The sequence below is a fragment of the Alternaria arbusti genome, assembly GCF_024043155.1.
Source record: "Alternaria arbusti strain BMP 1465 chromosome Unknown scaffold_5, whole genome shotgun sequence".
NCBI classification, from domain to species: domain Eukaryota; kingdom Fungi; phylum Ascomycota; class Dothideomycetes; order Pleosporales; family Pleosporaceae; genus Alternaria; species Alternaria arbusti.
Window position 1 is genome coordinate 891082 of NW_026249945.1, and position 22647 is coordinate 913728.

The following is a 22647-nucleotide window of genomic DNA, read 5'->3' on the forward strand; positions in this document are numbered from 1 at the left end:
TCGAGAGCCAAAACTTCGGGCATGGTGATCCCGGTCTAGCGCCACCTGTGAGCCGCGCCCCACTTTCACACGCGACGAGCGCCATGACTGCCCGCGCGCAACTGAGTCCACGGCCGCATCATGCTTCCACCCTCGCCGCCATAGGCCTCACGTCATGACAAACTATCCCTCACTATGGCATCCAACATCCCCGACCACTGGCTCTGGCTCGGCCTCGGTACAATTCCCTCCTCCATCAACCCATCAGCCAGCCCCACTAACCATCTCCCAGGCGTCTTCACCTTCATAGCCGTCCAGCAAGTCTCTCACGGCCTCAACCACATCCGCACCCTCACCGAGATCCGAGACCCCCAAAACATTCCCCAACAGTGCCGCGCTATCCCCTCCGGACCACCCACCCACCAAGAAGATGCCATCAAGACAAGTTCCCTCTTGACACTGGCGACAAGTCACAACAACGATATCCGCGCCTCGGCTACCAAGATCCTATGTACACGCTTCTACGCCTCCAAGTCTGCCAAGGATCTGCTCATTAAGGACCTGTACTGTGCAGACGGAGAAGTACTGCATCGCGCCCAGTTGGCCTTCAATCTGCTGGGTGACATGGGTGTCTGGAGGGATGATGGGTTGTTACCCAACAACAGGTTCAGGTGGGATGTCGTTCAGCAGCCTGGAATGGGGAGTGGTTCGCAGAGGGATCTAAGGAGGAGACGGAGAGAGGCCATGGTGATAAGCGATGGTGAAGGGCTGTTCGGAAGTGACGATGTTTATATGAGGGAACCCGAGGGCGAAGACGAACATGATGATGGGGAGTCATTGTTTGTGTCTTGAAGACGCCAAGTTATGGATATGGTGTGGAATACGGATTTTGATACCCATCGATGTTAGAATACATCTTCTTTTCATGTTGTTATATTACTGCCTCGAGTCTCTATCGATATACAACAGCGGGCGCGTCTTCTAAGCCTGTCTATCGTCCATCTTCACTGCGTCCAAACCCTCTAAACCCTCCGACATCTCTCCTGAAGAATTTGCCAATGTTCTTCAGATTACTCTCCAGGTTTGCGCCTCCCTCAGCACCTCCAGCCTGCTGCTGCTGACCCGGCGCAGGACTACCGAATCGATCAACACCATCTCTCGCTGCATTGACGAGCATGTTGCCCAGACCTGTTGCGTCGAACCTGCCTCCACCAAGACTTGGTGTGCCCATCGTACCCATCACACTTCCCGCCGCACTGCCAACGCTACCTCCTGTCTGGATTTGCAGTGGAGTAAGGAAAGGCGAGTTCTGCACTAGGTTTTCATGATTGGGCGATGCGCGGAAGGCAGAAAAGAGGTCGAGGAGCTGGGTTTGCTCAGCCTTGCGGATGCCCTTGAGATCCATAATCTTCTTGAAGTTGGTATCCGATTTGTCGGCAATGTGGATGAGGTAGGCTTGTACGAGGGCCTCTGGTGGCGAGGGGCGGACTTGGAGTGTTTTGAGAAGAGGGTCGATCTTAGACATTGACTGGTTTACGCGTTTGATGAAGCTGATAAACGGATTAGCCGTACGTTGCGCCAAACAGGAGGGACTCAGAACATACCTTGCTGGTGGTGCTGTGCCAGGCTCCTCATTGAGCGTGGGTAGCTCCGTGAAGCCTTTCTTCAGCACGTACGAGTCTAGCAGCATCTGCTCCGCACCAACTTCGGAGATTGGCTTGCATTGCACTATGTTCGCAATATAGGTGGATGCCATCAGGTCGACAAGGTTGTCGCTGAAAGCTCGCGCATATTGCTGTTTGTGAAGATACTTCAGGATTTCTCCAGATCTCTCCTTCACGTTACGCAGAAGCTCTCCCACGTAGGAACTTTGATCGCCAACACTCTCGAGCTTTGCCCAAGGCGTGTTGCGCATCTCTCTCCAGCTAGGTTCGCACGCGATTTCCACTTTCCGGACAAGCATTCGGACTGTCGCACTAGCGATACCCATGAAGGCGTCGGCCTGGCTCTGCAAATCGACCTTTTCCTTGAACTCTTCGTCTATACGACCTCTTATCTTCTCTTCCAGTTGATTGCAGGTCATGTAACAATAGTCCGCAGTGTTGAGGATGAGGATGGCGTCTTCGACAGATGGTCCTTGTGCTCCTGCCTTCTCACTAAGGAAGTAGTACAGCACTTGCTGGCCGTACTGGTCCAAGTACTTGGCAAAGGTCATAGATAGCTCCTGTAGCCTCGTCCCAGTCGAGAGTTTGGCGCACTGCGCTAACGTCATACGATAGAATTGGAACAATTCTGTCGACGAGGGTATCACAGCTTGATGCGAGAAATCCTCTTCTGGGTTGCGCAGGGGTTGTTGCCGATACTTTGGCATTAAATTGGCGAGTTGCCTACAAAGTCAGCTTTTTCCCCGACAGGTACGTGTGTGTAACCTACTTGTCCTGAGACTCGACCCAGAGGCTCATGTAGGGTTCAAAAGCCTCGGAGATGGCCTGACTGAAGCCATGCGGCCGATCGTCTTTAGAGGCGACTGTGTCCATCGAAGAACGTGACTGCGGGGAGTGAGTACATATTACAATGTGATAGATTGTCTTCACAAACCTCGTTGGAGAACCGCCTTTCCAAGCTGTGTTCGAAGTCCAGCGTCTCCTGTAAGCACGAAAGAAGTAGTTCGACGTCCAGACTCTGCCCGTCGCCTCTCCGTACAGCCTTTTGTAATATAGACTTGAAGTCTTCGCGGGTTCCTTCGCAGAACGAGTTGGCCAGCATCTCGTTTACTCTCCAGTAGGCTGGGAAGATGGAAGCGTGTTCGACATCGTACGTCTTCATCATCCGGTTGAACCAACTGTATCTTCGCCCGATATTGTCTAAGGATCCAGCCTGTTAATGTTAGCGCCATGTTACCATGGAAGAGTGCAAGTGTCCCACCTCGTCATTGCCCCGGAAGACCTGGCGGTACTCGCGAAGCTGCGTATTGCAGTACCAGTTGATGAGCCGTGTACGAGCGTGCTCTCCGAGCGCATCAATGACCAGACATGCTTCCGCCAGCATCCCTTTCCGTTGGGCTGTTTCGCCCTTGGCGAATGTCACTTCGAAGTCCTCGCAGACCTGCTCCAGCAATTCGCCCTGCACATCTGCCACGTTGCGACTCAGCGTTGCGATCTGGTCTATCGAGCGATAGCTCTTGAAGTGTGCCACGAGCTGTATCACAGCCTGGAGAAGCTGTGCGCATTCCCGATATTGCCGCGACTTGCTGAGGCTCCGTAGTTGTTCGTATGCCGTCGTCAGCATCTGAAGGCGCTTCAACGCCGTCATGGAGAGCGTCAGGTTCTTCTTGGTGCTATCCAAGCGCTTTATGTCTGCAGTCATCTCGGTGATGGTCTGCTCCGTCTGCATAGCCCGCTCTCGGACGCTCTCGATCTTCTTGAAGAGGTCAGCCAGCTCTGCCTTGGCGGCCTGGATGCGCTGCACACTGTCGGCATCGGCAGTGGACTGTAAGGCGACAACGCCTGCGATGTCTTCGTCGAGGTCATGCTGGTAACTGCGGAGGGCGTCCGACGTGGCAGATACGGACGAGAGCGCGGCGGGGTGGGAAAAGATGGCGTTCAGGTGATCGATGGGGTCGTATGAAGCTGCATTGAGCGTCAGCGCGGAATCCATGCTTGTGGGTGTTACTGGGACTGCGTACTAGATTCCAGCGAGGTGGAGGGCGCAGGCATGTGGTTCGGCGGGCGTCCGCGTCAATGGCATGCGCTGCGGTACACGGTTGCAGTCGTCGCAGCGGCAAGGAAGGCACGGCCGGGGTGCAAATTAAGACGAGAGGTATCCTATCTGTCTAGGACACAGTACGCACGATTTGGTCTTATTGGCAATTGCCTGACGTCCCCCATGCTTCACAAGCCAATATCCCACGCGTCCTCAATCAGGGTCCCGTACTCCGAGGTCCGAGCTCATCGCGCTAGAGCACCCTGACGTGTGGTAACATCGCCTTTGCACGTATACAGAGTACAGACACAACACTCATTCACATCAAAGTCTATGCATACATTTGAATACTGCTTGATTTTGAAATGTAGAGCTTACTGCGACAACCCAGGCACTATTGCGGGAATAGACCCAAGAATCCGTTGTACACCAAACTGCGATCTTTCTGCGTGAGCGAGCTTGCATCCCCTGTACCGGTCCAATAGAATAGTCCACCTAGCCCGTTTTGACGCACGTAGTTGGCCTTCATCCTGACTGTGTGCGGGGTATCGTATGTGACCAGGCCTCCGTCACCACCAATGCAGTAGGCCGCGCCCAGCTGCTCGTCTACGTGCTCTTCCGCACCCGGACGTGGTAGATCTCGGTACTCGAATGTGCCCTCCTCTCCTGCCTGCCCAGAGAACGAGTGGCCAATACCACGGGTTCCGGTGAAACTGCGGCCATATGCTGGCACACCCATGACAATCTTGTGTCTTGGGACACCTTGCTGCATCATGTACGAGACAGCTGAGTGGCACGATATTGCGGCCTCGGGACTGTGCGGAATGTGTGGTGTGAAGAGTTGAGCTTGGTGTCCGCACTTGCTGACCCACGGTCCAGAGTAGTCGTAAGCCATAAGGTTGATCATGTCCAGATAGTGCGAAGCATGTCCCAGGTTGATGTGTTGAAGGGCCCATTCGCCCGCTGGAAGTGCCGAAGAGAGAGTGTACTGAGGGGCTGGCAAGTACTGGCGAAGTATAGCCAGAAGAGCGATGTAATCCTGACCTTGGCTGGCATCTGAAGGGTGCTCCCAGTCGACTATTGCATGATCAGTAGAGGCTCTTCAACTTGGTTCGTAGAACTGACTATCGATTCCATCGATTCCAAACTGCTGTACCAGTGCCAGCGACGACTGAGCGAAACGCTCACGGCATGCAGGGTCTCGAGCTACACCAGCAAAAGGCTCACTGCCTTTCCCGCCTCCACCGACAGACAGTACAACCCGTAGTCTGGTGTATTTTCGCTTCAATAGAGCAAACGAGTTCAGGCAGCCCTTCGTTGCAGGAATGTCGTCAGTGCCTGGAACCTCGATTTGAGCATCCGCCCATTCATCGCTCAGCTACAACGCGAGTCAGTCGGTGAGACTTCTGTACATCTGACATACTTACGTAGACAGTTCCATCATCTTTCACCCTGTGACCGTATTAGCCCTATCACCCAGTAACTCTATCCAGCACCTAGCGTACCAGGCAAACGCATAGAAAACGTGCGAGATGACATCGTAGTTCAGCGACACGGGTGGTTGGTCACGATAGATGCGCCAGTTAGGATAGTAAACTCCGTTCCAGTACATGGCTTGCAGCGGTGTAGAGAAAGTGGTGTCGTGACCAGGCGGGTTGAAGTAGTGTCGGCTCATTTTCGGTCGTCGTCAGCTACAGCCTAGCTCGCTGCACGTCAGAACACCCTGCAGGTATAGGCGGGTACCCGGACTTTGAAGGATCAAAGTTGGACGGATATCGGAAGCTCCTTTTCGTCTTGGTTTCGAGACTTGGTCTTGGTAACGAAAATGTACAGGTATGTAAGTAGTTCAAAAGAACGAGTTGTGTGCGTCGAAGATTATGTGGCTGAGAAGTTAGTAGGCAAGAGAAGGCGAAGGAATAGGTCGAGATTGTCCAGTGTAATTTGAAGCACTTCTTGCTTGTATATGAATATAAATGCAACGCAATCAATAGTGGCACCAGAGGCCATCGGTGATGCAATGCTTCGGATGATCGTCTTGAGACCGACGGACCGCGCAATCATCCTAGAAAGGACGAAGGCTTCCATGCAGGCCTTGCTATAGTGGCTTTACTACAGATTAGACGGTGAGGCCCAGTCTGGCAACTGATGGACTACAAGTAGCCACTAAACTGCTACCCCAAGCATCCATGATCGCGTGAAGCAGGCCTGTGTCGCGTACGAGGTTGCAATTTTCCCAATATTTCGACGTCGTAATGTGGGCCTAGTGCTTCGAGAGCAAAATGATCAAGTCCACCACAGAACGGTTCAGCTCTACCCCATAACAGCGGGAGTGCAAGGACATAGTGACGCGAAACTGGGCATCGAAGCAGTCAATATTGAACCGAGGACATTTTCTCGAATTACTGCGGAACACAGGCGGAATATTGACTGCTGATTACACGACCAGGAACGGCTTTCCGTATCCTTGTGGGGAGAGGGCATGACGCAAGCGGCTAGAAGTATAGCAGCCAAGGAGCATCAAACGCCGTGTTGCAGGAATGGTGACTAGGTGGAGGGACGACCCCGCACGGAAGCAAAACCTGGAAATGATCATAACTGCGAACGCGTTGATGAGAAATCACAGTTCCTGCAAAGCGTATCGACGGGCCGAGAAGAGCAGAGTGAGCACCGTGAAGCGTCGTATGCGTGGGGTCTCAGGGTCGCACGATCGGTTCGACGGCACGCAGGAAACGCACATGTAGTGGGTAGATCAGGGTAAGTCGAAGGCCGAGCGGGATGTAACCGCCATGTAATACGCATCCGGTAAGTTGCAGATGCAGATGTGGATGCGAGAGTACGGTGATCGCCGTCGGGCCGGAACAATGAACTAGCGTCCACGTGATTCCGCGATCTTTCGAGGTTGGTGGTCGCGCGGGCTCCATCGACGTCACAGTAGCAACGCAGCACCCCAACTCTATCCTTTGCGCCTATCGCATCCTACTTACCCACATGAGGTAGTCAGAGCGCGCCGCGATGACTGAAGTTATGAACCCCGTACCAACGCCCGCGCTCGAAACAAGGCCGATAGAAGCTCAGCAGCCACAATATACATTCAAGTTCAGCGAGTTTCTTCGACGCGAATATCGCTTCGGCCTCAGTCCAGACCGTCCAGTGTGCAAAGCGTATCTTCAAGGCCACTGTCCCGACGGGAACAGGTGTCCAAACAAACACAACGTCTCGTCATCCTACAACAAGTATGCGAATTCGTAATTGAGCATCTATGCACTCATAGACTAACAGATCCCAGTCTCGTATGCAAACATTGGCTGCGTGGCTTGTGTAAAAAGGGCGAAACATGCGAGTTCCTCCACGAGTACAACCTACGACGAATGCCCGAGTGCTCCTACTACGCTCGAACACAGACGTGCTCTAACGGTGACGACTGTCTCTACCTCCACATCGACCCCGAAGCCAAGCGCCCATCCTGCCCACATTACGACAGAGGCTTCTGTCCACTAGGGCCATACTGCGCACTCAAACACAACAAGAAGGAGAAGCTGTGTCCTTTCTACCTCTGCGGATTCTGTCCCGAAGGAAAGGGCTGCAAGTACGGTGCACACCCACGGTTCCCCACTGAACTCAAGAAGCCCGAGGTGCGCGTGGAGAAGAGCCCCGAGGAGCTTGAGGCAGAGCGGATAGAGCGCGAGCGCGAGATGATGAGGAGAGAAGAGGAGGACCGCGAGCGCGACGAGAGGAACGGCCATCAAGGCGGTCGCGGTTTTAGGGGCAACTGGGATCGCAAGAAGCGCGGAGGCCGGAGGGGCAGGGGCGGCAGGGGACGAGGAGAATACTGATTGGCTTTCTGCTGGCTTATTGGAGCTTCACAATGCTACAAAGCAACTTGCGTTCGGGTGGTGGCCGACCATCGCGCCCGGCGCATATCGGACACAGGCCGGAATCTCGAGACGGAAAGGTTAGCGATACGCCCACCGGCTTGACATCCCTTTCAAGCTCTGGAGCAACAGAGGGCCTAGCTCGGATGGTTGTCAGGGATGCCGGTTTACCATCTGAGTAGGCTCTCGAAAGGAAGGTGTAGGGGGATTATCGCGCGATACTGGTCCAACAGGAAATCATTGTCGGACCGGAAACTTCGACCTAAAGAGAAGGGTACGGCATCCAGTATTACTATTACATTGTTTCAAGTCACATCTACTTTCAATAGGTACTAGATGATTATTTCATGACCGAGATGACCTCCAGAAACGGTCTCGACAACGCCTCAACGATTACAGCTGCTTCTTGACCGGACCGAGCCATTCAGTTCCTCTCCTGCACCGATGTGCTTGGGCTCCTGTTGTCTGCAGTTTTTAGTGTTACTCACGCTCCTCACTCACTTTGTCTTGACTGGGCGTCTCTCCTGCACCGTTTAGAATCGCATGACTTTCATCAAGTCATCATGCGACTGCTGGGATGCACGACGCGCACTGGGCATCATGATTTGACCAAGTAGTATTGGTTATGAACAAACAGAAGCGAGCGTTGAGAATCCAATTTGTAGGCGGAATTAGAAAGAGAAGGTCGGCAAGCACAACAGTAGCTTGGATGCGCGCACAGTCATTTGGTCTGTTTGGGTCATTCTCTAGGCAGAGAGGTAACGGCCCGGTCTACTAATTATCTCGCAAACCCCGTGTTTTTGCGCATACTGGGTTTCCAGACGGCGTTGGCCTGTGCTTTGGGCGCCATGCGCGAAACTTCTTGTTGTGAGCCTGTCTTCTCCAACATGCCTGTCGCAAAAGTATCATGCTTCATGATAACCCTCGGACAAGAGTGGTATGCAAGCCAAGGCCGAGTCTCCTGCCCGCTGCAGGAGGAGGACTGCGAGCACTGACCTTGTGGCGTCAGAACGATCCAAAGAGAGTACCGTGAGCCAGTGCATCAACCTCACGGTAAACATTTCCACACAGCATGTGGAGATGAAACAACTAGCTGTCCTGACCAATAACTCAGCATGCTTAGCGCAGATCTTTCCAGAACGGCTCACGGCTGTTTGGTGCGCGCGGTGTTGCCTTCACTCGAGTAGTCTCTAACGGCGGCCGTTGAAGAACGTGATACGGAGCTGAGTTCGACAAAACTCGCTGCGGGCCAGATTCTGCTTATGCTTTCGAATACCTTTGACCTACTGGCTAAGGAAAACAGCGACGACATGCGTCTGACCTACAAGACGATCGTAACTAGGCACCGATGCTGGATACCAACGTGCCGCCCACCGGGGCGTGACGCCGCCCCGTCGGAGGGAGGGTGGCCTCAACACGCACCACTGCTTGGCTCAGCCTCCAACAATCCTACACGCGGCTCAGTTGCCATTCTTCTTGCCGTCGAACTGCTGGCTTTGTCTCTCCCATTCTCAACCATCTGAAGTACCTGGAGTCTTCATGATCACGAAAACCCATACGCCAAAACTACAATGTGAGTACACGTTCATCCATACTCGTCAGCTTGATCACCTCGTTCGTTGACAGCTCGTTCAAGACGTAGCTTATACATCTCCAGTGTATGCAGACTAAGACGACCCATCGATTGAAGAAACCCGCCCATCGAAAGCGCGAATACTGAGCTCGCTTCAGTCTACCCAACCGCGCCTCTGCCTACCTTCAGGGATTTGTTGCTTTCGACATACGAGCAAGCGAGCTTTCCACCAATGGTACTGGAACAAATCAGCATTTTCTCAGCGGTTACCCGCGCGCCTTCTCGCAACCAGCCAGCAATTCTGTGAAGGCGTGAAAAGATGCAACTGGACGCACCCATCGCATACGACACTTGGAGATGAGCATATCTGACATCTTGTCCAAGATACCTGCGAATCATTATACTTGTGCGCTGTAACATGACACCGGACGGGGTCTTCAAATGCCATTGCTAGAGGTTCTCCAGAACTCGACCATGAGGTTACAACAGGAGAGGTGCAGGACGACACGAATATACACACACTGAGACGTCTCGGGACATTTGATAGCCTTGTGGCTTCACATGTGGCTTGCTCACAAAAGTAATTTCTAGGGCCACCCTTCTCCGACCGTATCAAGCCCTGGACGCAAGGTGCATCACGCTGCCGCGTGCAAGCGTACCAATTGCAACAGCATACCACCCTCCTGTTCACCCTACATGCGCCCCGCATCGGCGCGTCTGTCCATCGACCGTTCTTTTATTACAAACTGCCCCGAATGCTTATCTCAACCGCACACCTGGGCATCGGTTGGTTGCTAGAGAGAGGGCGTACACTGCGACGCTGAGATGAAAGCTGCGTATGGACGAGTGTATACGCAAGTAGTGCTGTGATGCAGCTGGAGCAGAAGGCATTTGGCTGGCTATGTAGATAGCAAGGAAAGGTGTAAGGCCTAGCATGGTTGCAGCTGATTGCTGCTCATCTTCGTCCCGCAGCCAGCTTGCGCATTGTAAGCTCGAATAGAATTAATAGTCCTTGCTGCCTAATGACTTAAAATAGTGAAGAGTTCCATTAACAAAGTCTCCAGCAGAGTGTAATGCTGAAGTACTGGGACTACGACGAAGTCCCCGGTGGCATAGGTACCGATATTGAATTACTGGCGTAGGGGCTGCGCGCGGCACATAGCACTCAGGAGGGTGTTGCAATCAGACACTGAATGGGCAAGCCAAAATGGGCGTCTCAATGTCGCTTGGTGGGATCGCATCATGCGTGAAGGTGCCAGACTTCGCACCCATATACTAATCCGATTACCATCGCATTTCCTGTGAGCAGCAATCAGTCTTCGACTCCAACAGCCCATAGATTGACTGGATAATATTTCCTGTAAAGTCAGGATAATGCTAAGTTCATCGTGTCGCGCGGATCTTGCCCGTCGTGCCGAAGTCCCTCACCTGGGCAGTCTTGGCATACAGCGCCAGTGCGTTCTGGTCTCCCAGCAGTCCGCCTCTGAACTCTCAGACCCCCATCATCTCCTGTAAAACTCTTTGTACCTTCTATGTCTTTTTTTTTGCTAGGCCTTTTGAACATTGTTCTCGTAGCAATCACTGCTTCTCGCCACGCTGGCTCAAGCACATACCTCTCCCAACGTCTGCAATGGTTGGAAAGACTCCTTCATGTTTTCGATTAGCACCAAAGCAAGGCAACGAACGAATGTCGCGTCGGAAAGCTTAGTCTCAATGTGGAACGCTCTGTAAGGCTCGAGCTGTCAGGCTTGGAAGCCTCGGGGCGGGTGAATGTCTCCTTTATACCTAGGTACATGCGTCTCCATAGTACGCTCCCCTCTCGAGGTCTCCAAAAGAAGCTAACAAGACCTTAAAAGCTGAGTTTAGATCCTTCCAGACTTCAATCCCCACGTACACTAGCAGCGCATGCTCCGCCGAACGTTACGCGACCTTGCCCACGACGCGAAAGCACCTACCTTTTCCGGTACAGCGTGAAATCGACCCAAGAAACCCCCACATACAAATACCGCGCAGATGATGGTGTAGCATGGATGTAGCATTATTTCTAGCTCAGTGGCCAGCTTAGGCGAGCAACAGGGGCATGCTGTTCACGAGCACAGTGGCACACTCTCCATGTGGGGAGTCTATCATACAATAACGGTTCACTCGATGGTTGTGAAAGCTCTACAGGTTTCTTTCACGCGTTTGAAAAGCCGGGCTATCCGCCTCTGAACTCCAGTGTAGCAACTCCACGGACTTAGAGGACCAGACCTTACATATATACGCGTGAGATAGCGGTTCAGGGATGCTGTTGGAGACGGCGTCGTGTGAATACAAGCTGGCCGCGAGGGGATCCATGAGATGAACTACGAGGCGCAGATGGTGGCTTTGCGTTGTCGTTCGCCTTAATGCCCAAGGCTTGTTGCACGCGTACGATCCTGCACACTCTGCAAATACATGAAGAAGACACCGGTTGCGAGAGCGACCTATAATACCACCCTTCAAACACTGTAAACTATTGCTGGCTGAGTACTACGTACACGATTGACGAGCACTGCTCGAGGTACAGGTTGAGTGTATGAGAAAAAGACTGCAGCGTGTCTCCGTAGATCTTACATCCCCTTTGCCCATGATTGCGGATTCAGAGTTCCTTCTGCCATATTCATACATGTGTGTCAGGGTGTGTGTATGCGTGTCTGTGTGAGAGTGAATTGGAGGGGAACCAACGACGCGACGCGTTATGGAGCTTCTCTCATGTCGACACAGTTTACTGAGACTGGCGGCGTGATTTTGGAGCTATTACGTGCGCTCCACCGCGTGTGGATGTAGCTTGGCTGTTGGGTTCTGTGCTGTCGCTGCCGTTTTCGTTCCCTCTTTCGTTGTCGCTCTTAGGTGCCTCACTCGCCGGCGGAGTCGGAGTGGTAAATTCCTCCTCTGGGTTGCAGTCAGCTCTACCTGGGCGTCTCTCATGGACATGTGAAGCTTACCAATGTCATCGATATCACGTTCGGTGATCAGAGGCATGTCTCGCAGGGTACGCTCGCCAGCCATGACGCTCTAGCAGTAAGAGAAGGACGCGTCTGGTCTCAATCTGGAGTGAACGGAGGAGCTTGTGGTGGAATGATTTTGGTCCAAACAAAACTGCGAGATAGTCTCTTTGGAGAAGTAGAAATATCAGCGCTGCATCATTCCTGAAATTAGGAGTGCTGGTGGCCCCGGGGGTCTTTAAGCGACCTGTGGCTGAGTGGTATCGGAAACGGATCGATGGTCCAGACAAACAGCAGAAGGCAGCCTTGCGAATCAGGACGATAGCAGACCAGGCGAGCGCATGACACGATCACCCGAGATAGTTGCCCTCTCAGCATTGAAGCTCGCTGCACCTTTCATACAACGAAGCTACGAAGGCATTGTCGAGTTTGCGCAATATTAAACTTGCCCATGATGAGGAACGCGACGACAGGTCACCCTCTAACAACAGCGAAGACTGGACATGGCAGCGTCGCGTCAAAACAACTTTGGGATGTCAATATCTGGATCGTTTAACGGCCCGATGCACAATCGTAGGATATGTGGCTAGACACATAAGCCTTTGTGGGTAAACTGGTGAGGAATTCGGAGACTTTGAAACGATAGCTCATGATGTTTCGATTGATACAGGGGGTGCGATACGTGGTGTTGTGGAGTTCAGACCCATTCCGTTTTGGTCTTAGTCTGAACAGGCGGTGAAAGAAACCAGGCGTGCAGTGCCACCGCGGTACAACTAGAACACCACCACTCACCCATCCAGCTACCGTTATTCTAGTTATCTAAGTTAAAGGTCATCGCCTGGAAGTATCTATTACAATGTCAGTACACGCTGGTAAGAGTAAAATGATGATGGTGTATTCTTACGCGATCACCATTATGAAGGAAGGCGTTGCGCTGGTACCCATGAACTGTGCTGATGCAGCCAGGAGCAGACAAAACAGCGGGATGATCACAATTCTTTGCGACTGTTCACCGACGACGGTGAAGGTAGCGATCGGGGCGATCAAGATCAGTATGGCCAACACGTAGACGCATGCGTTAGCAACGCCTTCTACTGTACTCTTGGTGAAGATCCGGCGCCTGCTGTCTTTGCCCTCGACCGGAAACCTTCGCTTGTACATCGGTAGTTTCGAAAAGAGGTCCCTAGGAGGTCCAGAGATGTATCTGACCAAGGGGTCCAGGACCCAATCGCAGATAAATTGCGCCATCGGCGAGAGGTTTTCGTTCTTCACGGTGGCCACATCATACGGTATACGCTCACCGCGCTGGCCATACAACAGTGAAGCCATCTCTCCGTTTGCTGCGCGCATACCAGGCACTTTAACACGATTGCAGGCGCGCCACAAGTCGAAGGCTTTCTTCGAGGGTGGCGAAGACGAAGTAAATTTCTCGGAAGTTTCGACAACACGTCCTTCAAACCCTATCAGCTATTGGGGCAACTCCAACCTCGCGGGTATACAAACCGAAAAGTAGTACAGCCTCGACGTAAGGCATCATTACCTCCCTATGAGTGGCCTCAGTGGGGGAGGGTTCCCCAGGCTGTACGCTCTTCTGCAGGTAGCAGTTGACGGCTCTCCTACATCGGAAGACCTCGCTTTCCACATATGCTCGAACTCGAACCAGATCTTCTGGCACTGTCAGGTAGACTCCAGCTTGTGGAAACTTAGCGATCTTTCCGAAGCGGTCGCGGTGATCGTATAGAGCCTGGATGCGTTCCTTGACCGAAGGTCCACCACCGAGCTCAGAGCAGGCTTGCTTTGACATGACGACGAATTGACTCGTTGGGATAGGTGCAAGATATATTGGAAAAAATTGTGAAGGATGCCCTGCTACCATCCAGCAGCCTTCAGTGGTATAAGTACGATTCGCTGACAGTCGACTTGTCTATCGGATGAGAGATGGTATCGCAACAAGGACTACGGACCTGTCGCCACCCTTCACTCCTCAAGAGCCTCATTCTGAGCTGTCAGGCAGATATGCAACACCAGAATGCCGCGCCGAAGCGCAGGGTGTGCATGAGCTGGCCTTCAAGAGGTCGAATCATAGCTCCTACGTCTCACCATCCACCACACCGCTTGAGGCCATCTCTGGGACCACATCAGTTGGATGCAAGCAAGTTCTCACCGGAAATGGGACTTTAGACGTCGCAATAGGCTCGACGACGAGCTCAGGGAACGACGCGGTTGCACATGGGTCAAGACAGCCACTTGTATGATCCACGCGCGATCAAGGACTATGGCAAGCGCTGTATTCCGTGGCCTTGGGAGGCTATGCTGGTGCGTTAAAAGAGTCGACCGGGGTCGTGGGATGGTGTGTGGACATGCATGCTGAGGGGACATCCCCTGGAAGTTGAACATTACACGCTATGATGGCTGGCTCGAGCCGTGCCGAGGGCTCCGCGTGGAATGGTTTGCAGTCGTAAGGATATCGTCAAAGATTGAAGTTGACAGCTATGGGGAAGCAGCGCTGAAGCTCTTGACTTTAGTGCTCCTGCTAGTTGGCAAGCGAACCTTGGGGCCGAAGACCGCCAAACCTCGACAACCCCGCCGTCGAGAGTCACCATCTACGCTCTCAAACCGGCAAGCTAGAATCGCTGTTACTTCGGGAGCGGCTCACAGAGAGTGCGCAAATGAAAGTGAGGCAACAAGCACAATTCATCCCGGATTGCTGCGCAATCAAGTCCCGAGGTCTTCCAACAGCGACAAAATGGCCCCGGATCGACATTCCTTGTATGCCGCTGGCGCGCTTTCGCGGTATCAGATGACTCTGCCTCGCAGCAGTAAACGCTGTGCGACAATGGCGTTCTATGGATCACGATGGGCTGAGTCTATCATACTAGTACGCTCATAACATTGCCTTCTTACGAGACGGTGTCCGGGGTTCCACGTCAACTGCATCAAAAGCCCTGCGCCTGGCTATTTGCGTTGATGTTGCCACCACCATGATGCCAACGTTGATGACAAGCGCCCAAGTCTGCAGTGTGGACGGATCCTTCGGCCTTGATAGACAGCGAAGACAACCATTACACAATTAGAAGCCGAATGGCATCTTGTACCCGCCCTCCTCAACTGAATATCCATGTCCCGTGGGTCTTCGTGTTGTTCAAGCAGGATTGGTGGTTATGGGAGCCTACACCGCCTGTACGCTGAAGTTTTCAGCCTCGCCGTTGTCATTCCGAGTGCCAATCGAGGCTGGTTGAACACCTCGTTCATCACTGCAACCTTCTCTATTGTTACTGCGGCTATGTGCATGACGCTCGAAATCCTGGATTCGCAGAAGAGAGCAAGTACGCTCAGACATATCCCATACAGAAGCTGACATCACGCCTGGCCTCATGATTTATCCAAGTGGAGAAGAAGGTCGTTGGGCTAAGGATCTGCAACAGTAGGTACTCATTGAATGCAGCGTAGCGAGCGAATACATCATAACACAGTGCATCGTGAAGAAGGTTCATAATCTATGGAGACCGTAACATCCATCAAGTTAAAGCTGGCTTGTCATAATACCGTCTAATGCTCGACATGAAACAAGTATGTACAATCGCAATAGATCGTCCGTAAGAACAAAAATCGGTCAAGAGCGGATGCGATGTCACCGTTGTGACCCTTGGGCTCTTATGAGTTTATCATGTCTATCCGAGAGAGCCTCCAAGAACCCAAACCTCGCCATTGGATACCTTGTCGGCGATGCTGGTCACTTCGACGTCGGCAGGTTGAATCTGTAGGCTTGTGTTAGCTAAGAACAAATAGAATGTGGACCAGGTTAAGTTAGTCGGTGGGTAAATGCCAGCAAAAATCCAAAAATGTTCAAAAGTGACCAAAACATGGGCAAAAAAAGATCCTGGAGTATCTGACTATAGCCAGACGAATGCTGAACAGAGTGGGACTCGAACCCACGCCACTTTCGTGACCAGGACGTCTTTCGATTTTCATCTCTAGACTTAATGTTAAGAAACCTTAACCTGGCGCCATAACCAGCTCCTATAATTTGTTAGATTGGTCGTATCGACGATGTTGGACTAAACTTACGGCCATCTGTCCTTCTCTAGGAGCTGTTGATGGAGAACTGACGAATAGATGCAAATATATTGTTGGTTGTGTGGGCGTGGGACGAATGGTGGGGCAGTGCCAACCAGAGGGCGGGACTACCGACATAGCGGCATGGCTTACCTTCTTTTGGCCGTCTTTGGATTCCCACCAAATTTCATTGCCGGCAAGCGTCTTGACCTTCTTGCCCTCCTCCCATGGGCTCTCCGGTATGATGTGGCGCTGCACAAAGCGCTCGAGGTTGCCCCGCGCTCGGTCTTGGCCGCTGGTGCCCTCGTACGCGTCCGCGCCAAAACTGTCGTAGTCGTCGGGGTCTTCCCAGGGCTTCCTCTTCAGGTCGCGCATGATGCTGTTATTCGGTGCCAACACCGTGGCGTTCTGCGAGGCGTTGTCGAGGCGGCCGGAGACTGCGTCGATGTCACGTGTCAGGCCGCTGAAGATGGCGATGTTCTGCGTCTTGCCGATGACATCGGATATGATGACGCCAGTAGTCGCCTGGCCTTCAGGATTGCTCATGATGTAGTCTCGGAGGGGTGACTGTTCGCTGAGGATGTTGAATGACTGGATGATGCTGTCGAAGGGGCGGGCTTGCGCAGACGTGGCAAGTGTGAGGGCGATGGTTGCGAGAGGGTATGCGACGAAAGAGACGGGCTTCATGATCGTTCCAGATGGTGCATTAGGGTGTGGTTACAGGTTCTGGGTGAACGCGGCGTTGAAGATGGGTGCACAGACGTCATGCCGCGGTGAAGCCAAGACCTCGTGACCACGCGACGGGTCCACTGGTGCCTTCTGAGCTTCGGGACCAACTCTTCTTTTCCTCACATGCCTTCACCAACGTGACACCCCGCGCCCTGGAGCGCGTCTAATCCAGTCGCGCCAAGTTTCAAATACCCGCCATGGAGCTTCAGATACCAACCGTCACTACCGTGAGTGCAGCAGTCAAGTATCGCGCTCGTAGCCAGTCACTAAGTAGCTCAGGACGACTTACGCGCCTTCCATGCGCAACACTTCCCACACGCGCCGCCGCCAGAACACATACTCCATGGCTTCGAGCCAGAGGTAGAAGTAGCTGAAGAATACTACGACGAAGCCGACGATGGGCTGGGCTACTACCCCGACGGCACGAAGCGCACCCTGACCGACGAGCAAATTGCCATGTTTCGACACTCAGAAATCCATGCAATGCTCCGCAAACGGCGTGTACAGAAGGAAAATGGCGAAATCTCTGACGACAACGCTGTCCCTGCAAGCCCAGCACCGGCTGTTCCACCCACGCAAGAAGACTCCTCGCGCACGGCTGGTGTCGACAAGGCGCAGCCTGAGGCGTCTACAGAACCGAAGAAGCAACAGTGGGCGACCAGCAGTGCTACAACGAAAGCCAAGGCCAAGAGGAAGCGGGATCGATACGCGAAGAGGAGGAAAGAAAGAAGGTTGGAGAGAGGCTTGCCGCGCAGACGGAGCGGCCGCGACGGCGCAGACAGCGGCGACAGTGACGATGGAAGCGACGAATGGGACGCCTGGCACCAAGCCAACGGGCCCGACGTGCAAAAGGACGAGACCCTCGATCTGGACTACTGAACGGACAACACCGATAACTGATGGGCAACCCATCATTCGATCCAGCAGCCCCTCCGCGACCACCGCTGGCTTGGAGCAAATCACATACGCCTAGCCTACACCACGCTGTAAGTCTTCTTCTCTCTTCACTTCCATCTGCAATGATGAAACCCTAGTTATCATCCTTAGGCGTAGCCGGCGTCAGGCTTGAGACGAGAGTGAAAGACTGCTTGCGGCCTGATCCCTTGACTCGTCTGGCGCTTTCCAAGACGACTTATAATCTTCTCACTGAGCACAACTTCTCCCCGTAACACACAACATACTATCTGTATCATTTTACTGATTGTTACTAGGCTTCGTTTCAAATGTTGAGATCACGACTTGCACCGGAAGACATGGAAGAGACGCGCACACAAGCAGCAGCTGTGATTGCGCCGCGACATTGGGAAAACTCTGGGCACTTCGTTTGTTTACGGTCACCAAACGTGGAATCTAAAAGAGTCGGGAGAATTGATTGCATCTGAGCAATTATCTAGGTACACAATTGGGAGAGCCGATTCCTTATGGAAGCAGCCGCACTATGGAGATGCATTGAAGCCGTTGAAGCCATAAAAATAGAGTCTTCCGCCTATCCTCCGAGACCTTTCCCAGAATACCACTGATGTCGAACGCGAATAATCTCAAGATGCAGCAGAAACTTTTGATAAGTAGTTAAACGGGAGCTCGCCGACACGCTGTCAAGTGCCCTTCTTCCATATGTGAGTGCTCTGACTGTGTGCGAGCTAGACCGGTATGCCAGTGAACCGTCCGAAGACCAGGGGATGGGACAGGCACATAACCTCAATCGCTATTGGTATTGGGTGTCGCAGGAGTGACGCCGTGCCTCCTTCAACTTTATCAGCATGCTTCTAGGCGGAGGACTCCATAACTGGGCGACTTACAAGTTCAGGTGGGCACTCAATCCCTGATGGGTGTGGTCTACCTTCACTGCGAACGGCATATCTTGTATGCTTGGTTTGAGATGTTCGTACACGGTCTCCTCGACTATCTCCCGGGTCACAACCGGATCTTGGACCGAATACACCAAAATTCGTAACTCTCGCAACGCGAGGAGCGAGTCCAAAAGCCCAGAGCGGTTGATTGCAAAGCAGAGCGCTATAAGATCCGGGACCCTGGTGGGCCAGAAGATCGTGAACTGTAGGGTCGTGATTTGTTTGCGCTGGCTTAGCTTGAGTTTGTTAAACGATCTCATTGCTTCCCGAACAGACCCGACGGAAAATATCGTGAGAGCTAGCGGCATGATTGCGGCTTCTGAGTATATCTGACGACAGGTCCGCAGAAGAGCCATGGCGTTCTTCGGCTCGGTTGGTAAAGAGAGGAATGTCCCCTTCAAATTTGAACGATACACTTTTCCACCCAACACAAGCTTCCAAACTTCGTTGCGAATCTCGGCGGGCATACGAAGCAATGGGGATCTCTCGTTCTGTTTGACGCTGATTACGTGTCAATTATTGCTCTTGCAGAAGGATTGGGTGCACTCACAGCTCCTTTTCACCACCTTTGGGCGTGACGTTGAGTAGGCCATTTCGAAATTTGTGGTATCCGCGCCTCGGTCGCTTGATGACCTTGTCTGCGCTCTTCTTGGTGACAGGTGCCTTCGGCGCTTTGTCGCTGGCGGTGGACTTGCGGGGCGCCATTGCTGGTGTACGTTGTCGAGCTTGCTGAGGTTGTTCGGGCAATGCGCGGTGTTCTGGCTTGGGGTACAATCAAGAGTTTGATTGACCTTTGAGGTAAAAACGAGGAAAATCTGGCAGCGGAGGGCTACTACGAAGGAAACTGCGCAAGACTAGCGTGTGACCGTGCGTTGAGCAAAGAGGCAAGCACGTGGCGGTGATCAGAGACTGGTGAGGGGAGGAACGACGATGATGGTGATACGAACCACTGAGTATGGGTAGCTACCTAATCGACGCCGTATCGTCGCTCACCTCACGCGACATGTATGAGAGAGTGCCAATGCTGCTGGAGAGCATGATGGCCAGTTGACTTTACCCTCTTCGTCGTGCTGCTACTTGACACTATATCTGGTCTCGCCTACTTTCACCTCCTACATCCTGCTCGCATTAGGTACCTCATCTCTTCTGACTCACCTAGTTAGCCCGACCTGTGCCTTTACCTGACCGCTAGGGCCCGGCTTGTTCCATAAGTAGATTTCTACTCTACTCTTTTCCTTAGACATCTACTCTACACTTCCCGAATCATCGACAATCTCGCCATGGCATCTCGAAAGCCTAAGCAGACTGCGACCGTCGCCAAGAGTATGAAGGCTTCTACCGGCGCAGGAGTAGCGAAGCGCAGTCGCAAGACGCTTCGTTTCCATGAGAACGGCCTACTCAATGTTGAGACAAAGACGGGAAAGTACCTTAAGATGTCAGTATCTCCGTCGACCTGGGTTCGATGGGTTTACTAATTTGAACGTAGCGCGAGACAAAACCAGCGAGAGTCTCCGTTACTGCGGTTGCCAGCAGAGATCCGCAACTTGATCTTCGGATATGCACTTGGTGATAGGACATTCCACATCAGCCACTACATCGGTCAACACATCACAAAGAACATCACGATCTCAGAGAACGCCCTCGCTCTGCTCGCTGTCTGCCGACAGATCTTTGCTGAAACCGCTTTACTACCCTTCAGCTCGAACACCCTATCTTGCCCACAAAAGTCTTTTCATTTCGTATCTCATTTCACTAGCAGTATACATCTATCATATACCAGTTCGGGCGATCTTTCACTCTAAGCAGCCCTTTGCTGTGATATAAAAGAATGTTGCTGGCTTGTTCGTTTGCTCTTCACCGCTCTACCAACGCATCCATTCTACTTTCAACTCAACATGCCGGCCGCTCAAATTACTCCTCAGGTCGATACGCCTGACGAGAAGCCTCGCCGAGGGAAGCGCGGTTACCGAAAATCCCGAGACGGCCTACTCAATGTCAAACTCATCGGTAGCGAGATTGCTATGTAAGTCTAGCTTTATCACGTCTAAATCTGCAATACTAATGCCAGTGTAGCGTACAACGAAACGCCGAAAAATCGCCCCTCTTACGACTTCCTGCCGAAATCCGCGCCATGATATGGAAGCTCGCTATCGGAGACCCTATCATCCGCCCAGCATGGGGTGGACCTCTTAAGCCACTCAGATATAGATCCGTGTTTGAGGAGCGTGCGTCTAAATTCCCCGCACCGAGGCACCGCTTCGCCCTCCTTCGTGTCTGCCGCCAGATCTACTCGGAAGCTGCTGCGTACTCTCGCCATATCAGCGTCTTTCGCTTTTACGACTTTGGCAGTTTAACATATTGGCTCAACCATGCGACAAATGCTCAGCGAAAGGCTGTACATAAGATACAGTTTGGCCGCTATGAGTACATACTCCGAAAGTGGATGTCGAGACACTTTGCGGGGGAATTGAAGAAATTGCCGGCGTTGACCCAAGTTCAGATATCGTACTATGGGTACAATGCTGAAGCAACTAAGGAATTACTGGATGGGTTGGACAAGATGAAGGGGAAACTCGATAAGACCATGAACGTGAAGCTGGAATACCAAGCTCGGCAAGGGAGTCATGATTGGGTTTATACATTCTTGCATGGGGAGGACTTCAACGTGTAATGAATTGGTAAGATCTGTCTATAACAACCCATAATCGTTTGCTCGTACAATAGTAATGTGCTAGGCTGAGTCGAAGACAGCAACCGTAGCAAAAAAGTGGAACAAGTAACATATGGATAGCGATAGGCATGTGAGAAGGCTGATACTAGCCGCCCAAGGTTGCTTCCGATTCTGATACGCCGGAGAACGTGGATTAATGACCGGAAATAGCGCAAGGCTGGGCCTTCGGCGACGCACGGAAGAAGAGTCGGCGTGGTTGACATTCGGTGCAGCAAGGCTGAAAGCGCATTCGAGCCCCCATGGCCCATCAAAGTGGTTAGCAGCAAAATCTACAGCTTGAGACATGCTACGGGGTTTGGAAAGCACGAAGCTAATCGGAACTAGATGTGAAAGCGATGGATTGAATTTTAGGAAGTCTGTAATATTTCCAGAGTTGGGGGTGAGCTGTTGATGTATCTCGGCTCCGCCTTGTCTAATCGTGCATGAGCTGAGAAGTTGGGCGCACGTGGCTACAAAGGCGTCTTGAGGGCTCGCATACGTAGTGATTGGTGGTAGAGATAAGTCGTGCAGATTGAACTGAAATGTATTAGAGGGTGGTGGTACTGCAGGTCGCTACGTTTAGCGGATGGTCCAAATATTCAGTCGTATTGCTTCAGATCAACAGGCGGCGAACGTACACGCAAAGAAGACCAATCAAATTTCTTGGTCGACTGGTGTTCAAGAAATTCCGTCCTGCCTATTGAACAAGGCGTTTAGGCCAAGGCTAGCTTCCGTGTCTTGCCTGCGAGGTCGTCCGAACGTCGGGCTCGTCTCTGTCGCAGTAGTATGTGCCTGGACGTGCTGGTCGTCGGATATATCGAGTGAAGGTAGTCGGGGTAGACCATCTGAAGTGCTATTGCCAGACGCGATAGGTGGTGTACTATTGTCAGATGTGCCGGGCTCTGGTAGAAGCGGCTGGGTAGACGTTTTCTTGGTCTTGCGCGATCTGATCTCTCTCCATACGAATCGACCTTGACTAATTTGACGTTTCGTGACGATGACTAGTTTGGACAGTATCCATATTGGAACAATGATAACCAACATGTACCTCTGAATTACTTGATATTCATACGCACTGCCTGCGCTGGCTGCGCCGACCATCACAACGGTAGAAAATGCGCAAAGGATCAGAGATAAAATGGCGATCTTCCTGGTCGTCTCGAAGAGAGGTTGATTTGCAGCGCGTACAGACTGATCCACGCCATCACTT

At 52.4% G+C, this 22647-nt stretch overlaps 8 protein-coding genes across 8 annotated transcripts; 4 read left to right on the forward strand and 4 right to left on the reverse strand.

Moving 5' to 3' along the window:
• Positions 1–174: 174 nt before the first annotated feature.
• J4E86_004820 (uncharacterized protein) lies at positions 175–831 on the forward strand (the record flags this gene model as incomplete). Its single annotated transcript, XM_051445357.1, has 2 exons — positions 175–217; positions 272–831. The coding sequence occupies 2 exons, from the start codon at positions 175–177 to the stop codon at positions 829–831; spliced, it is 603 nt and encodes a 200-aa protein (XP_051303454.1).
• A 139-nt stretch (positions 832–970) lies between these two features.
• Positions 971–3636, reverse strand: J4E86_004821 (uncharacterized protein; the record flags this gene model as incomplete). Its single annotated transcript, XM_051445358.1, has 5 exons — positions 971–1529; positions 1584–2366; positions 2413–2528; positions 2578–2856; positions 2905–3636. The coding sequence occupies 5 exons, from the start codon at positions 3634–3636 to the stop codon at positions 971–973; spliced, it is 2469 nt and encodes an 822-aa protein (XP_051303455.1).
• A 439-nt stretch (positions 3637–4075) lies between these two features.
• Positions 4076–5356, reverse strand: J4E86_004822 (uncharacterized protein; the record flags this gene model as incomplete). The annotated part of the gene is made up of 4 exons (XM_051445359.1): positions 4076–4758; positions 4807–5059; positions 5109–5133; positions 5187–5356. The coding sequence occupies 4 exons, from the start codon at positions 5354–5356 to the stop codon at positions 4076–4078; spliced, it is 1131 nt and encodes a 376-aa protein (XP_051303456.1).
• A 1337-nt stretch (positions 5357–6693) lies between these two features.
• Positions 6694–7514, forward strand: J4E86_004823 (uncharacterized protein; the record flags this gene model as incomplete). The annotated part of the gene is made up of 2 exons (XM_051445360.1): positions 6694–6914; positions 6968–7514. The coding sequence occupies 2 exons, from the start codon at positions 6694–6696 to the stop codon at positions 7512–7514; spliced, it is 768 nt and encodes a 255-aa protein (XP_051303457.1).
• A 5478-nt stretch (positions 7515–12992) lies between these two features.
• J4E86_004824 (uncharacterized protein) lies at positions 12993–13896 on the reverse strand (the record flags this gene model as incomplete). Its single annotated transcript, XM_051445361.1, has 2 exons — positions 12993–13552; positions 13596–13896. The coding sequence occupies 2 exons, from the start codon at positions 13894–13896 to the stop codon at positions 12993–12995; spliced, it is 861 nt and encodes a 286-aa protein (XP_051303458.1).
• A 1867-nt stretch (positions 13897–15763) lies between these two features.
• On the reverse strand, positions 15764–16835 carry J4E86_004825 (uncharacterized protein; the record flags this gene model as incomplete). The annotated part of the gene is made up of 2 exons (XM_051445362.1): positions 15764–15850; positions 16302–16835. 2 exons carry the CDS (start codon positions 16833–16835, stop codon positions 15764–15766), a joined length of 621 nt encoding a protein of 206 aa, XP_051303459.1.
• Positions 16836–17074: 239 nt separating this feature from the next.
• Positions 17075–17756, forward strand: J4E86_004826 (uncharacterized protein; the record flags this gene model as incomplete). Its single annotated transcript, XM_051445363.1, has 2 exons — positions 17075–17104; positions 17157–17756. The coding sequence occupies 2 exons, from the start codon at positions 17075–17077 to the stop codon at positions 17754–17756; spliced, it is 630 nt and encodes a 209-aa protein (XP_051303460.1).
• Positions 17757–20622: 2866 nt separating this feature from the next.
• J4E86_004827 (uncharacterized protein) lies at positions 20623–21398 on the forward strand (the record flags this gene model as incomplete). The annotated part of the gene is made up of 2 exons (XM_051445364.1): positions 20623–20750; positions 20801–21398. 2 exons carry the CDS (start codon positions 20623–20625, stop codon positions 21396–21398), a joined length of 726 nt encoding a protein of 241 aa, XP_051303461.1.
• Between the last annotated feature and the right edge of the window lie 1249 nt (positions 21399–22647).